General features: G+C 44.8%; 2 protein-coding genes across 3 annotated transcripts in view; one reads left to right on the top strand and one right to left on the bottom strand.

Moving 5' to 3' along the window:
• HLCS (holocarboxylase synthetase) overlaps nt 1–7,726 on the top strand; it is a 153,037-nt gene extending 145,311 nt beyond the window's left edge. Inside the window, exons 11-12 of one of the 2 annotated variants that reach the window (XR_004982280.1) lie at nt 5,399–5,548; nt 6,570–7,726. The gene's annotated coding sequence lies outside the window, so the exon portion shown is untranslated. Of the gene's footprint in view, nt 1–5,398; nt 5,549–6,569 lie in introns of those variants that run through there. The other variant, XM_036404865.1, reaches the window with a different exon arrangement.
• SIM2 (SIM bHLH transcription factor 2) overlaps nt 367–15,990 on the bottom strand; it is a 62,154-nt gene continuing 46,530 nt past the window's right edge. The window contains exons 8-11 of the mRNA XM_036405066.2: nt 10,733–10,880; nt 9,508–9,676; nt 8,332–8,740; nt 367–1,157 (exon numbers count right to left, since the gene is read on the bottom strand). Of these exons, the coding sequence (XP_036260959.1) occupies nt 451–1,157; nt 8,332–8,740; nt 9,508–9,676; nt 10,733–10,880 (1,433 nt within the window). The 3' untranslated portion in view covers nt 367–450. The remainder of the gene's footprint in view (nt 1,158–8,331; nt 8,741–9,507; nt 9,677–10,732; nt 10,881–15,990) is intronic.

Below are 15,990 nucleotides of genomic sequence, written 5' to 3'. Positions count from 1 at the left end.
GTTGGGTGGAGAGTTGATGCGAGGTTTCACACAATTTGTCAAAAAAAACCTAAACTAGAATGCATATTTTATGATAATGATTAAAAAAAAAAATCTTGAGTTTATTTTAAGGAGGGGTCAAGGAAAAAAAAAAAATGTTCTTCATATAAACCTCTGCATATAACACCTCTCATTTCCTTCTGCTGCACACTATAAAATAACAAAAATAAGATCTGGAACTTGGCTTCTCCCTGGCACCAGAGCTGTGTCTGGGACACCGAAGCACGGCAGGGAGGGAGGGGATTTTCCTGGCACTCCTGGAACTCACCGCTTTGTCCCTCGCTGCCCTCCAGCTTTGCTCAGTCAGTGTCACTGTGTTTCCTCATGCTTTTTCTTTTTTTTTTTTCCTTTTTTTAGCAAATCATTACAGTTTGGCTTCTTCATTAAACACAGAACCCTCCCGTGCTACCGTCACCTGCCGTTGGCAATGATGACAGAAGTCCCAATGTAGTGGGGCAGTGCAGATTCCTTGTGGGTTTCTGGAGAGGACGCCGAGGAGGGGCTTTGGTTTTTGTAAAGAAACGCGTTGACTTCCTCGGAGTTGTAGGAATAGTTTTCCCCCACGTGTCCCGTGGCCGTGCAGGGGGAGGTTTGGAAGGCTCCGTGCTTGGCCAGCACGTGGTGGTAGTTGAGGAGCACGAAGGGGACCTGGCCCGAGGGCCTCACCTCCATCAGCCGCTCTCCGTCGGCCTCGTGGTCCAGCTTCACGCTCATCCTCTCGTCCAGCTCCTCCAGGCTGCCTGCGTGGTGGCTGATGTGCCCAAATTTGGGCTCTTTGACGCAAATCCTCCTGCTCTGCTCGTAGACCGAGGGCACGGGCAGCAGGTGGCTCAGCTGTCCCACGGCCTTGGCCTGGCAGCACTCGGATTTGGGCAGCAGGGGGTTGGAGAAGGAGCCCTCGTTGATGGGCATTTTTTCGGGCAGGTCTCTGGTAAAAGCCAGCTTGTTCTCCTCTTTGATGAGGTGGGCGTGGGGCTGGATCCTGGGCTCTGTTTTGTTGTGTTTCACGATGGAAGAGTCGTAGAGCTCCTCTTTGTAGCGGCCCGGCACGGGCGCCATGCAGCTGGGGAAGGCCTCGGGCAGAGCGTCCTGGCTGTACCTCCTGTTGGACAGTGGCACTGGCAGGGGAAGGAAAACGTGTTAATCACTGACAAGGAGCCTTTGCAGTAATTGCAACTCACTGGCATGAACTTCTCTGAACTTATTGTAGTTCAGTCAAACCAAAGAAATGTTAGGAACTGCAACCTGAAACCAAAAATCTTCCCCTGAAGTAAGCTCGTCCCAGAGATTTATCTAAAAGGTGGATTACATTGGTACCTATCAATCATTCCATTACTAAACTGGTGGAATTGTTTTAATCATGGAATAATAACCAGAAATAAACCAAATTTATTCTTCCTGTCATTGTGAGAGTGCATTGGACACTCGTCCTTGCAAGGAGAACATCCAGCTCAGAGGGTGGGCTCAATGATCTCAAAGGTCTTTTCATTCTGCAGAATTCTGTGGATTCTGGTTGATTCTGTTAATTCATGGTATTAATTTGAGGTGCATTTAATATCTATGTAAGATATTAGAAGGTGACTTGTAATTATCTAATTAGGAAAATCTCTTGTGATACCCAGAGTGGGTCATGTTAGAGGCTTTGCTTTTTCTCTTTGAAAAGCTGACGTCAGATATTAAAAATATCTCTTGAAAAGCCACACAGATACCTCTTCAGCAAGGCTGGGTCTTTATTACATGGGAATATCTTAAAAGAAAAGGCAGACAATGATAAAAATGCAGGTTACAACTTTGAATGGGGGAGGGAAAAAAGGTTATTTTTAGAGAATTAGAAGCCAGATACTTCATTTTTCAACAGTGTGAGCCTAGGATGTCTATCCCAGCTTTTCCTCTAAAATATATTGAGCAGTCTTTTTTCTCCTCAGTTTCTGCATGGCAACTGAACTCTTGAAGCAATTGGAGTTTTTTTTACCATTTTCTGCTTGCCTTATGAAGCTTTTCCTTTCTGTACACCCCTATCTACAAGCAGTGAGAGAAAAGACCCCTGGTTTTCTCCTGTACCATATGAGTAATAATTTTTTTTTTGCACTCTCCTATGAACAGTTTGTGAGTTAAACAGCTCCTCCAAGGCACATTTGAAAGTTTTATGTTAAAGGAAAAATGACACACTGAGCAAATTTCCCATGTTAGACCCAAACTCTTGTTTTGTGTGAGGTTCACTGGAAGCCCTGGACACTAAAGTGCCCTTTTTTAAACGGATTTTCTGTTTTTCTAACACTTTTATTCAACATCTTAAAACTTTTGGAGTTCCCCTCTATTGGTTGCTGATGTAACCATGGCCATTAATAATTAAATATTCCCTGTGCTGTAATAGACTGGCAAAGCCTTCATGGATAACAGAGGAAGCAGAAATAGCTCAATTGTACCTTTTTTTTTTTATATATGCAGAGCTCCATTAATTTCAGAGGGAGTTGCACTACGTAATTAACACCAGAATTTAAACAGGAATCTGGTTCCAATTTCTTCTTCACCCTCCTAGAAACAATAACCTTTCAAGTTATTCTTTCCCTTTTCTATGTATACATTTTGTCACAAGAAGGAGAAGCTGAAGGAAGCTGAGTTCTCACCAGCTGGTGAAAAATGGCCCTTTCAGATCACAAATCCAACCAGGGTTCAGCCATGTGCAGTGCTCAGATTTTAACTCCACATTTGGTGGTTTTATTGTGAAATAAATACAGATGCTGAGAGCTACTGGCATATAAATAATATGGTTTATTGATCAGGTGTTCTGGGTTTAGGGTGTCCACAAGAGGGATGGATTGTGTCCTCCTGCAGGTTGGAATATTTTCAATTTATGGCTCTCCTTTAATCTCTGAACAAAATATTTTCCTTCTCCATTTCTAGAGCCCAAGAGAACTTGGAAGAAGCTGAGGCACTGCAGCCACCAGCTGGCCTCTGCCTTGTCACCTTTAATTTTGTAATCTCCAATCCTGCTGGGCTGAGGATGAACCACCAGGCTGTAAATCCCAGAATGGTTTGGGTTGGGAGGGACCTCAAAGCCCATCCAGTGCCACCCCTGCCATGGCAGGGACACCTTCCCCTGTCCCAGTGTCCAGCCTGGCCTTGGGCACTGCCAGGGATGCAGGGGCAGCCCCAGCTTCACCTGTGCCAGGGTCTCACCACCCTCTGAGCAAAACATTTCTTCCCAGTCTCTGGTCTGACCCTGCCCTGGGGCAGTTTAAAACCATTTTCCCTTGTCCTGTCACTCTCTGCCCCTATAAAACGTCCTTCTCCCTCCTTTTTATCAAACAAGGCAGAGATAGAACAGGTCTTGATACACCCCCTGCCCATGAAAAGATATTTTTTTAGATTATCTCAGTCTGTTCCTGTCCTGGTCTGAACCTGAATTTCAAATCACCCAAGGCATGGGCTGATCGTTCTCCATTATTCTCCCTCAAAAAAACCAAAGGTGAGACAAAATGTCTCTTTGTCTCATGGGCAATCCCTTTGCAAAATGTCATTTCTTTCTTCCAGTAGGCACCGGTTAAACCTGGGGAGTTTTTTTTCCAGAGATTTTCTCAGTCTTTTTCCTCATTTCCTGAGTTTTGGCATGACTGGTGGCCCAGAGCTTCACACACGTAGCTCAGAAGGCCCAACAGCACCACTGAGTGACCAGCAGGTCCCGTGGTGCCCACAGCAGCAATTTCAAGGGTAAAAAGGAAACTTCTGACTAAAAACACAGTTGCCTTCACTGAAATGATTTTTTTTTTTTTTTTATGATGACTGGGCCAGCTGGGAAAAAGTGGAAGAAGCTTCAAAACCAGATCCTGAAGCAGAAACATCTGATTTGCAGGCAGACGTATCTGCTACGTGCTTCTTCAGAGCTTTGATGGCTTGGCACCATCATCCTCCAATCTCTGATCTCTCCAAAAGGAGCTATTTTCCATGGAGAAAAATGTCTTTGGCCCACGGGGTTTTTGGCAGCTGCTGCCCTGGATGTGATGTGGAATGGCCCTCGCCTCCAAGCCGGCTGCCAGATGTCAGATTTGGCTTTGCCTTTGGATCGAAGATGATGATGCTAAGCAGATCCTCCCTGCTTTGAAGCTCCCTGGCTGTCAGTTCTCCAGTGAGCCACTGGAAAAAAGCAGCACTTGACAACCTAAGGCAGATCAGATGCAAAAAAAACCCAAAAAAAAACCCAACCAAAAAACCAAAAAAAAAAAAAAAAAAAGGGGTTTCCAAAGGTTCAGAATTCAGCAAAAGTGCAACAGCGCCTTTGAAACAAGGCTGGAAAAATTGGGTGGAAATCCTGTCTATAGGGGAACCTCTGTTTTCTTTTCCCCTTTTGCCCAGGCCTGAGTTTGACCATATTTTTTCCTCAACACAAAGGAAACATGTATATATTTCCATTAAAAAAAATATATTTTTAAATACAACTCAAAGCACTTTTGCAGAGAATTAATTGCAGCAAGCCAACTTTCATCAAATCCCCAATAGATATCCGTAATAAATATCCATTAAAATGCATCAAAATGCTCAAAAAAGAACCCAAATCTCCCAACTAAAAAAGAATCCAAATTTCCCAACTCCAGCAGCAAAACCTTCAGTGGAAGCAGCACCAGAAATAAGAACTGCTGGAATTGCAGCTCCATTTTCCTCCTGGTGGGGAAATGGTGATGTGGGATGAGATTGAAAAACAGCAGCAGTTCCTTGCAGTAAAAAAATCCCTTTTCTATTGGGATTTGGAGGTTTTTTACCCTATTCCTGCAGGTTTACTGGGGATAGGCAGGATTTACTTAAGTCTTTATCCTCAAAATATGTTGGTTTTTGGGGAGGTTTTGCGGGGTTTTTGGGGGTTTTTGGCTTTTGTTTGTTTGTTTGGGGTCTTTTGGTCCTTTTTTGATTTTTTGGGGTTTTCTTGTGGTTGTTTTGTTTTGTGTTTGTGTTTTGTGTTTGTGTGTGTTTTTTACCCTGTTCCTGCAGGTTTACTGGGGATAGGCAGGATTTACTTAAGTCTTTATCTTTATCCTCAAAATATGTCGGTTTTTGGGGAGGTTTTGCGGGGTTTTTGGGGGTTTTTGGCTTTGTTTGTTTGTTTGGGTCTTTTGGTCCTTTTTTTGATTTTTTGGGGTTTTCTTTGTGGTTTTTTTGTTTTGTGTTTGTGTGTGTTTTTGGGGGGGGTTGGAGGTTTTTTTTGTTTTTGAGCGTGGGTTTTGGTGGTGGTGGTGGGTTTTGTTTTATTTTGGGTTTGTTTTTCTTTTCTTTTTTTTTTTTCCTTTTACTTTTTTCCCCACAGCGTCTTCAGAAAGGACAAAACCATTTCCTATTTTTGGTCTGAAACTCCTCCTTTTCCCCACAGTCCACAGGAGCAACCAAAGGAAAGAGCAAATTAGAGGAGCACAAACTGAGGAAAGGATTTAACCTGCTCTGGGCTGTGAGCAGAGCTTCCCTCTTGCTCATTTTTCAGCCTAACCACAGAAAAGTGAACTAAAATGCTGCTGGCAGTGAGGTGAGCTCCATCATGGGTGAGGTCAAACCATCCTGTGAAGGACAAAACCCCGGGCAGAAATTATTTGTTCTTCTGTGGGAAGCACATTTGGTGTCTGATTCCATCTCCTGTCTGATGCAGCAAGCTCAGCTTGAATATCTTTGTATTTTAATATATTTGTATTTTAATATTCCCTTCAGATCTTGGAGATCTACACCCATTGGTGAATAAATTCTTGATTTTGGTTTCCAAGATCCTACCTAAAATGGTACCCTTAAGACTACCTAATTTTTTTTATTTAAATTTTTAATTTTTTTTAATTATTTAAAATAATTTATTTTAAATTTATTTTTTTATTTTAAATTTCCCCTTCTGCTTTCTCCATTCCAAGAAATGAGGGTTTCCATCTGACTGCACAGCAGTACCTCAGTCCTCATCAGTGATTTTTAATTAATGCAAATTATGAATGCAGAGAGATGTGGATGGGATCCAAGGATTGGCTCTGGATTGGAATGTGATAAACTGGAATTCTGCTTAAAGGAGTTTAAATTAAGGATTTCCTGGGAGTTCTGCAGCAGCTGAGCTGAATTCTGCCCTTGTTGATGTTCTCTGACACTTTCAGATACACCTTAAATCACAAAAGAACTCCTATATTTAAGAAGATTGAATAAACTCAGATGTGGTGGGGTTTTATTTATTTAATTTTTTTTGCATATTTTTGTGACAGGTTTTTCTATCATTCTCACAGTTACTGAAAGTAAGGCAGGGAACAGGGGGGAAATCCAGGCCAACCAAGGCTGCTCTTGCTAAAATCAGCAGCAACCTGAAATCTCAGCAGAACTTCCAAGGCTCATTCATGAAAACAATTAAATTCAGAGTCATGTTTGGCTTGAAGGGGAAGCTGGGTCAGGGGAGTAATTAATGCTATTAATTGAGTTATTATTACTTGACACCATCCCAAAATAGCCTGAATTGCCAGAGGTTGGTTTGTCCAAATATTTTTGTTTCTTTAGCTGATTAACATTGTTCCTTGCCCTCACAGCTTGATTCAGTTTCATTTTGGAGCTGGGGCAGCTGTGAGATCAGGAGTGTTTGAAATGAGAGAGAAATCTGTGCCAAAACCACTGCAAGAAACCCTGTTCTGGTGGAACACAGTGGAAATAAGTTGGACAAGATGATCCTCAGAATTCCCTTCCAACCCTAATTATTCCCTGATTCTGTGATTAGAGGGTATTTTGAGCATCTTTACATTTGGTTGTGTCATAATTTTTCAAGGTTATTTCTTACAGAGAAGTCAATGCCTTTCCTCAAAGAATTTCTATCCCTGACCATCTGCACAGTGAAATAATGCAGGTGATGGGAGGCATTTTCAAATTCACAATTATTATAAAAAGTAAAACAGAATTATTACTCTGTAAGGTAAAGACATTCAGAGTGGCTTTGTGCTGAGAAAGGAAAAGCTTCAATTTTTATGGGAATAGATGGTGTTTATTTTAATTTCTGTGTTAAAATTATCAAAAATTACTGTGGAGGTCAAGTTTCAATCTAGCTTCAGCTGTGACTTACCTGAGAAATTCCACTTAAATAACTCTGAGAGTACAAAACAAGAGGCTAAACTGTGCCACTACTGAAGGAAAAGATATCCTGTGCTGCTCTAAAAGTGATTTTTGTGAGAGCATTTTGTCAGCTGAAGCTTTGATAATATTCCCAGTCCAGTGCTGATGGAAATGGGAAGAAGGAACATTGGGAATACCATAAATATAATGATTGTTACACTTCACTGCCTCTGATTTTCTGTCTTTCCTAAACTGAAGCCTCAGGATTTCAGCTTTTCTATTTTTCCAATCCTGTACTGCCTTAGTGCATGACTCTAAACTCCTTATAAAGTGTCAGTTCCTGTCTCCACATTTTGGTCAGACAGAACAATCCCCCTAGGCCTGAGATCCAAGGACACCCTACAGCCTCAGGCCCTGAAAATACAAACAAAAGTGAATTGGGAGGAGCAAACTGGGGGTTAAATGACTTCATTACCTGAAGCTGTAATTGGAGAATTAACCCCTGATATGTAAATGGACCAAACTGATAATTGTGTGAAACACTGGTGACCATTGTCCAGCTTGGGTGAGGCCTCTGGAGGCTTCTGAGTGCCCCAGGTGTATCTGTGGAGCCTTTAATAAATACCTGCTCTTATTCTCTTAATCTTGTCTAGCCTCTGCTCTAGGGAGCCACTCACAGAATCCCAGAATCCCTGGGTTGGAAGAGACCTTCAAGGCCATCGAGTCCAGCCCAGCCCCAACCCCTCAACTGAACCCTGGCACCCAGTGCCACATCCAGGCTTTGTTAAACACACCCAGGCATGGGGACTCCACCACCTCCCTGGGCAGCCATTCCAGAACTTTCTCACCCTTGCTGGAAAAACCTTTTCCCTGCTCTCCAGCCTGGATTTCCCTTGGTGCAGATCGAGGCTGTGTGCTCTGGGTGTGTCAGTGCTGCTGGAGAAAGAGCCCAGGGCCAGCTGAGCCCAGGCCCCTTTCAGGAGCTGTGCAGAGTGAGGAGGGCAGCCCTGAGTCTCCTTTGCTCCAGGCTGAGCACCCCCAGCTCCCTCAGGGCTTCCTCACAGGGTTTGTGTTCCCAGCCCCTCTCCAGCCTCCTTGGCCCCTCTGGATGTGTTCCAGCATCCCAAAGTCCTTCCCAAACTGAGAGAGGGATCCAAGGCACCAAAACCATTTTTCAAGCCACGAACACAAATCCTCCCCATCCACCGCACAGCCCAGCTTTTTCTCCTGGCTCAGAGCGACACCCACCTTCATAACTCTGTGCAAGGTTGTGCCTGATGATGTTCACTGGCTGCTCAGGAAGGCTTTTGGAGGGTGACTGGCTGCTGGGAACCAGGGAGTTGGTGTAGTGCCACTGGCACTCGCCGTTGGTCTGCAGCGCGCCCAGGAAGAACCGCGCCACCTCGCAGGGCGCCCCTTGGGCCTGCCCGAATTTCGCAGGCAGCATTTGCTTCTTGCCACTGAAGACGTGGGAATCCACAGGGAAGTGTCCATAGTGGTAGGAGAAGGGCAGGCTGTAGGGAGGGGCGTACAGGAGCTCGCTGCTCTCTGAATGGAAGTTCTGTTCCTGAAGGGCGGCGGCACTGGCGGCGGGGCTGGAGCGCCAGCTCCCCACCTGGCTGCATTCCAGTTTGTCTGCTTGGAACGAGCTGTATTGCTGAGGGAAAGAGGGGGAAAAAGAGCAGGGAAGAGAGTTAAGGGAGGAACTTTTGTAGGAAAGTACAGGACACGTCAGACAGGCACCCAGAGCTGCGCCTCGCTGGCTCAAGGCACGGACTGAGCGCTGTGTCTGAAGTTCCCCTCTTTGCGACTTCGCCTTCACATGGGAACAAAAAATCTGCTTTGATCTGATAATTCTGGCAGTTCAGTTTTACAGAATCACAGGATTAAGTTTGGAAAAGCCCTCCCAGTTCATGGAGTCCCAGCTGTGCCCGATGCCCTCCTTGTCCCCAGCCCAGAGCTCTGAGTGCCACCTCCAGGGGACACCTCCCAGGATGGGGACTCCAAACCTCCCCGGGCGGCTCTTCCCAAGGCCTGACCACCTTTTCCAGGAGAAATTCCTGCTGATATCAAGAACTCCACACACCAACAGTAAATGACACACATCCTACACCAGCACAGATTTTCACAGCACAATTCCAAGTGCAGGATTTTCTTCTTTTTGCCAAGAAAGGACGTGGTGGTTGAAGTGCTTCACACACTCCATATCCCAAAGGTTTTACATCACTTGCCAGAGCTGCTTTGTGCTACCTGTACTTTCCACCCCAAGGAAAAAGGATCTAATTTTATCCTGATTTATGAGGGATTTCCTGGGTTGACAATCCTATAGTCTGTTTTATAGTAAATTCAGTCCTGGATTATCTCTACACTGTCCCAAGAACTCAGTGAGAGCAACTGGTAATTAAGTATTGCTGAAAAATTTACCTGTGGTGGGTAAGGTGTTGTTCTGAGTTTTGCCTTCATTTTATTACTTTTGGGTTTTACTATTTTCCTTGTTTCCTGCGAGGTAGGTACTGAGTTTCTGCATGAAAACTGTGACTTGGAAATGGTAACCTGGTCCAGTGACAACTGAAGTTCCTTGTACTCAATATCTCTGCAAAAGAACAGCCCAGTAAATTAAAAACACAGGAAAATCCAAACTAACTCCTGTAAAAATACATGTTAGCATTCACAAGGCCTGAATTTTCACTCTTCCAAGATTTTCACTGAGTCTGGGGATGTCAGGAGGCAGGGGATCTTATGGGGTGACCTCATTCCCATGCAAGTCTATTAAAAAATTCCACTGGGAACCACATAAACACCTTTGGATGAAGTGTACCCTCTCTCTAAGCCTGAGCTGTATCATCTTCCCTCAGCCATCCCTGGCTCCCTGTGGTTTGGAATCATGGAAAGGCAGAGATCAACTAATCTGTCTCCTGCTCAGCCAGGAATTGGTCTCTGCCCTGAGGAAAGGAAAAGGAGCAATGTTCCTCCCCTGTCAGCAGTGTGTGATTGTAACTAAACCACACAAGCTGCAAGGTTGGTTTTGATCAAAAAGTCACAGAATACTCAACTTTGGAAGAGATCTTCAAGCTCATTCAGTCCCACCATTACCCAGCACCACCAGCATCACCCCAAGGGCCTCATCCAGACTACTCCTGAATAATTCCAGAGAGAGTGACTCCAAACCTCCCTGGGCAGCTCAGCCCAAGGCCTGACCACTCTTTCAAAGGAAAAACCCTTCTAATCTCCAATCTGAACCTGTCCTGACAAAATTAAGGCCATTTCCTCTCCTCCTTTCCCTTGGGACACAGCAGCAGAGCCTGACCTCCCTCACTGCCCCTCCTGTCAGGAGCTGTGCAGAGCAGTGAGGTCCCCCCTGAGCCTCCTTTGCTCCAGACTGAGCCCCCCCAGCTCTTTCATGAGATATTTCCCAGCCCCTTCACCACCTCCATTGCCCTTCCCTGGGCAAGATGAAGATCTAGATAATAATAATAATTAACACAACAACATTTTCTCTCAGCTAAAGAGATGAGACCGCACAAACAGAGAAAGCCGCACCACGCAAGCACAGAACACCGGACGGCACAAGCCAAGAAACCCTGGCAGATTTAATCATTAATGAGTCAATTAGTGAGAACAGGTAATGGTACAAAGTATTTGGACTTACGTAAGGACATAATTGACACTCACTATGCAGTGAGGCCGTGACGAACGGCTGTTGTGCACGATGGTGGCATAGCTCTGCACCCACACCCAGCCTCCCTGCTTGGACAGCAGCCGGTAGTACTTGGTGGTCACTTGGCCTTTCACCAGCACTGTGAACACAAGAAAAAGAACATTTTTTTAAAATTCACATGTTTTGGAGTCATGACCTCTTCCTGGAGAGGTTTATTTGCAAGGCAAGTGCTTTTCTCGCTCACGGAATCACAGAATTAATGATGTTGGAAAAAACCTTTCAGATTTCTCAGTCCAACCTATGTTCTAACACTCTCCTTCCTCTTCCTCCCAATTAACTTTAAATAACCACCTACAAAATTACCTATCATGCCCCTTTCTATAGATTCATTATTATTTATATAAAATTTGAAGAGTCCTAAGTTTGCCCAACCTATGTTCTAACACTCTCCTTCCTCTTCCTTCCAATTAACTTTAAATAGCCCCCTACAAAATTACCTATCCTGCCCCTTTCTATAGATTCATAACACCACATTATTGTTTATATAAAATTTGAAGAGTCCTAAATTTGTCCAGCCTATGTTCTAACACTGTCCTTCCTCTTCCTCCCAATTAACTTTAAATAACCGCCTACAAAATTACCTATCATGCTCCTTCCTATAGATTTATTATTATTTATATAAAATTTGAAGAGTCCTAAGTTTGTCCAACCTATGTTCTAACACCCTCCTTCCTCTTCCTATGTCCAATCTATGTCCTAACACCTTCCTTCCTCTTCCTCTCAACTATCTTTAAATAATCCCCTACAAAAATACCTATCCTGCCCCTTTCTATAGATTCATAACACCACATTATTATTTCTAGAAAATTTGAAGAGTCCTAAGTTTTGTCTTCCTTCTTCTCTGGGTCACCTATGGTCGCATTCTTCACAAACACTGCTTTAAAATTTCTAACAGTAAAAGAAAAGTTCAAGGCAGCAAAAGTATTTTGAAATGGACACAATTCTTTTGAAAGAAGGAGAGAAAATGGTCCCAAATTGCACCAGGGGAGGTTGAGGTTGGAGATTGGAAAAGAAAATTTCCCTGGCAGAGTGGTCAGGCCTTGGGCTGAGCTGCCCAGGGAGGTTTGGAGTCTGTGGGAGTGCTCAGGAGGAGTCTGGACGTGGCCTTGGGGACAGGGTTTGGGGTGAGGACTGCATGACCCTGAAGGTCTCTTCCAGCCCTAAGGATTCTGTGATTTTGAGATTTTTTCCAGATTAGTTGGAAGCACTTCTCTCATAGCTTGACAGATTATCATGTACTTTATTCTGTGGTGGTTTTTTTTCCTCTGTTATCATGAAGGTTGATTTTAAAGGGTAAAATTAAAAAAACTTTTTGATTGTGAAGCATCTAAACAAAGACAATTTATTTAAAGACAAGGACAGAGAGGGGAATCAGATATCTGATAAATTCACCAGCCATGTAATCCTCCCTGAGCTATTCTGGATCCTCTGTGAACAAGGATATTTTGGCAGGAGGCTGTGCTGTAACAGGAGTTGTGCAGCATCTCTAAATATTAAATCCAACCACAAATATTTCTGGTTCAGTGCCAGGCCTTTATCTCAGGATTCACTAGAAGATAATGCCCAGCCTTTGAAGCTGGTTCTTCTCTTGTGTGGCCTTGGATCATTCCTCTGGAAACTCCATCCTCTTACTCTCCTATCCAGTTATTAATTGTAAATCAGGGAATCATGGGCTGAGCTCGCTGCACAAATTGTGTTCAAAAAAAGTGGCCAATGGCAGAAATTCCTTTATACAAATATGATTAAGAAAAGGAATCTAAACCTTCTCTCTGTCATTTTAAAACCATTCCCCTTGTCCTGTCATTTTTTCCTGTCACTGACAGAACCAGAGGACACAGCCTCAAGCTGCACCAAGGGAAATCCAGGTTGGATAGCAGGGAAAAGGTTTTTCCAGCAAGGGTGAGGAAGTTCTGGAATGGCTGCCCGGGGAGGTGGTGGAGTCCCCATGCCTGGGTGTGTTTAACAAAGCCTGGATGTGGCACTGGGTGCCAGGGTTCAGTTGAGGGGTTGGAGCTGGGCTGGACTCGATGGCCTTGAAGGTCTCTCCCAACCCAGGGATTCTGGGAATTCTGTGAATTTTGCACATATAAAAAATCTCTCTACTTCATTTTCATCCATTTCCTTGTGGTTCTGGAAGACTCAGTGAGGTTTCCCAAGGTCTGGAGCCCATGGGCCACCTCTCTGGGCTACCTCCTCTCTTATCCATCGCACATCCCAACATATTTAAACTTTCCTTCAATTCCAGTTTATCTCCCAAAGAAAATCAGGCTCTTACAAAATTGACAGCTCTTTCTGGAAGTGTCAATTCTTCCATTTTAGGATGAGGTACCTGTGTGTTCAGAAGGCAACAAAATGAACACCTAAAACTGTCTGCAGCTCTGACCTCTACTCCCTGGGGCAGGGACAACACCCAGGGAGGGCTGGGACTGGGCCTGGAGGGATTTGGGTTGGGTTTTAGGGCAAGGCTCTTGCCCAGAGGGTGCTGGCACTGCCCAGGCTGCCCAGGGAATGGGCACGGCCCCGAGGCTGCCACAGCTCCAGGAGCCTTTGGCCAGCGCTGCCAGGGATGCCCAGGCTGGGCTTGCTGGGCTCTGGGCAGGGCAGGGCTGGGATTGATGATCCTGGGGGTTCTTCCCACTCAGGATATTCCATCATTCCATGATCCTGCAGAACATTCAAAACCCCCCCCTCCATGATGGTCACCAAGCCATTGCTATCTGGGGTTTCAAATCTCTCTTAGCTATCAGCTTTTTGCCTCACTCTTGTTGATGTTCCTTCCACTCCTACATTTCTACATGGAATTCTTTATGGGAGGAGGGTGTGCATGATTTAAAAAAAATCATGAGGAGTGTGTTTCTAAGTATGCAAACACACCTAGAAAATATAAAGACATTTGTATTTTTAAGTGCAATTCATCACTGCAAGTTGAAAGTCATGGAGTGGCTACTCAAAGATTCTGTTCTAGAAATATTAATAATTGTCTCTATGCCACAGTTTTACTATTTCTGAGTGTTCTATAATTGTGGGTGCTGCTCTGTAGTTGTGCTGCCCCATCCCTGGAAGTGTCCAAGATTAGGTTGGACAAGGTTTGGAGCAAAGTGGGACAGTGGAAGGTGTCCCTGCCATGGCAGGGCGTTGGAATGAGATGATCTTCAAGATCCCTTCCAACCCAAACCATTCTGTGCTTTTATGATTTGATGATTCATTCTGAAATCCAAATGGTCCCGTTCCAGGAAATGATCCTTACATTTCAGCACAGGCCATGTAACAGGTAATGTTTGGAATGTGGTCTGGCCTTTCAGAACTAGGTCTTTGTGCTGGTTTAATGAGCACATTTTCCTTGAGTTCGAAATGCTTTGCTACACTCAGTCTTCCTAAAGAGAAATTAATGCTGTCATGGATCGCTGACTATAGCAAAGTTCTTCCCTGTGCTTTGGGACTACTTTTGGCTTTCCTCCTCTCTCACTGATTTTTTTTAAGTCCCTCTTTTAGCTCTGCAGTTAAGACAGTGTTTGAAAAGATGTAAAAACCACTGAGGGCTACAGCGTTCAGCTTTCCTTCCTAATTATATGGATTAACCAGTATTTCTCTGGGGACGGGGGAGGATTTTGTGTCTCCTGATTTTTTAGTAATCTGGGGAAAGTCTGACCTTGGCTGAGGGACAGCAAGTGAGACAGTGAGTGAGCTCAGCTTCCATCTGGCTCTGTGCTCAGCTGCCCTGTTTGATGCTGAAAAGGAAACCTCAGGAATGGGAGTGAGGCAAATCCACCACCCAGACAATCTGTGCAGGCTCAGGCTTCTTGGTGGCCTCTGCTGCAGCCCAAGGGGGAGGATCCTGTGGCTTTCTCCTCTGGATGTGCCCTCTGTGACTGGGTGTTCCAGGGCTCTGGCTCGCTCCTGGTTTCACAGGGAAGCTGGGAAAGGCTCTGGGCTGTCAGACAGGACTATTTTAAAAGGCTCCACCAGGCTCCCGGGCGTGTGGCTGGGAGTTCCCAGGCTGCACTGAAGGATCCCACTGCAAGAAATGGATTTCTTGGCTCCACACTGGCAGCAGATCCTGGTTTAGCTGTCCTGGCATGTCAAGGGCACAGCCCCTGGGCAAGGCACGGTGCCCAGCAAACTCCTATTTTCTTTTCAGACCTCTGAAAATCTGGTGCTGCTCTGCCAGGAGGTTTGAGTGCTGGCAAGGCAGAGGCAGACCCAGCACCAGAGATGGTGGAACTGAGCTTTTCTGTGAAATAACCCTACAAAAACACAGGGTGACTTCCAGGGAGCAAGAGAAGGCTTTGGTGAGGACACCAGCTGGGCTGGGTACAGAGATCTGAACCCTGTTCAAGTTCCTGTGGGAAGAGCAGGGATGCTGCAACATGTGGGATGCCCCAAACCCCCCTTAAAATGGTACAAACAAAGGGATTTCTCTGAGAGCACAAAGATATTTTGTCTGCACTGGAACTCTGTCCTGTGTTTTTGAGTGCAGGATCCTCGGGCAGGGCCTCCTTATTTGTGTGGCCACATTTCAGGGCAAACACTGTGAGTATGAAAGGGGTTCTGGGAATAACACAGCTTCAAACACCACAAGTGTATTCCTGGAGCTGGAAGCCAATCAAATGCTTCAAGCAGGAAACTCTCTTTGCTGCCAGCACACCTTAGGCAAATATTCACATCTACATTTCCCTCCTAGCTGGATGTTCTTGTTCTGTCCCTCCTAACTTGTTCCCCTCACTGTTTCCTTTGTTTTATTCCTTGTGCTGCCTCACTCTGAGTTCAGCTGCTTCAGGGCTTCAGTTTGGGATTTTTTTCCTCTTAAAAAAAGCAAATGGTTATCCTAGTTTAGGGTTGCTTTTTTTTTTTTTTTCCCTTAATACCCTTATTAGGTGTAAGATGTTTCTCTTTGGATTTCTGCATCAGGTGACACTTCATCATCAGATTGCTTTATAGAATGGTACAACAAACCTGCCAACCTTTCACTGCTCATGTTCCTGAGACATTTGCTGATGGATGCTGGGGGAGCTCTCACAGTGCTCCCCAGAGGGACTTTGTGCACTTTACATCTGGTTTAATAATTCCCATTACCTGGTATTCCAACCATGACCCTGCACTGTTCCCACTGCTGCCCAAGCATTACTCATTATTTTCTGCTTCTTGGGATTTATCTGCTTTCATAAATTCCTATGCATGGCTCCCATTTT

The sequence above is a fragment of the Molothrus ater genome, chromosome 2, assembly GCF_012460135.2.
Source record: "Molothrus ater isolate BHLD 08-10-18 breed brown headed cowbird chromosome 2, BPBGC_Mater_1.1, whole genome shotgun sequence".
NCBI classification, from domain to species: Eukaryota; Metazoa; Chordata; class Aves; order Passeriformes; family Icteridae; genus Molothrus; species Molothrus ater.
Note: the sequence above shows the minus strand (reverse complement) of the source record. Positions and strands in the feature narration are given on the sequence as shown.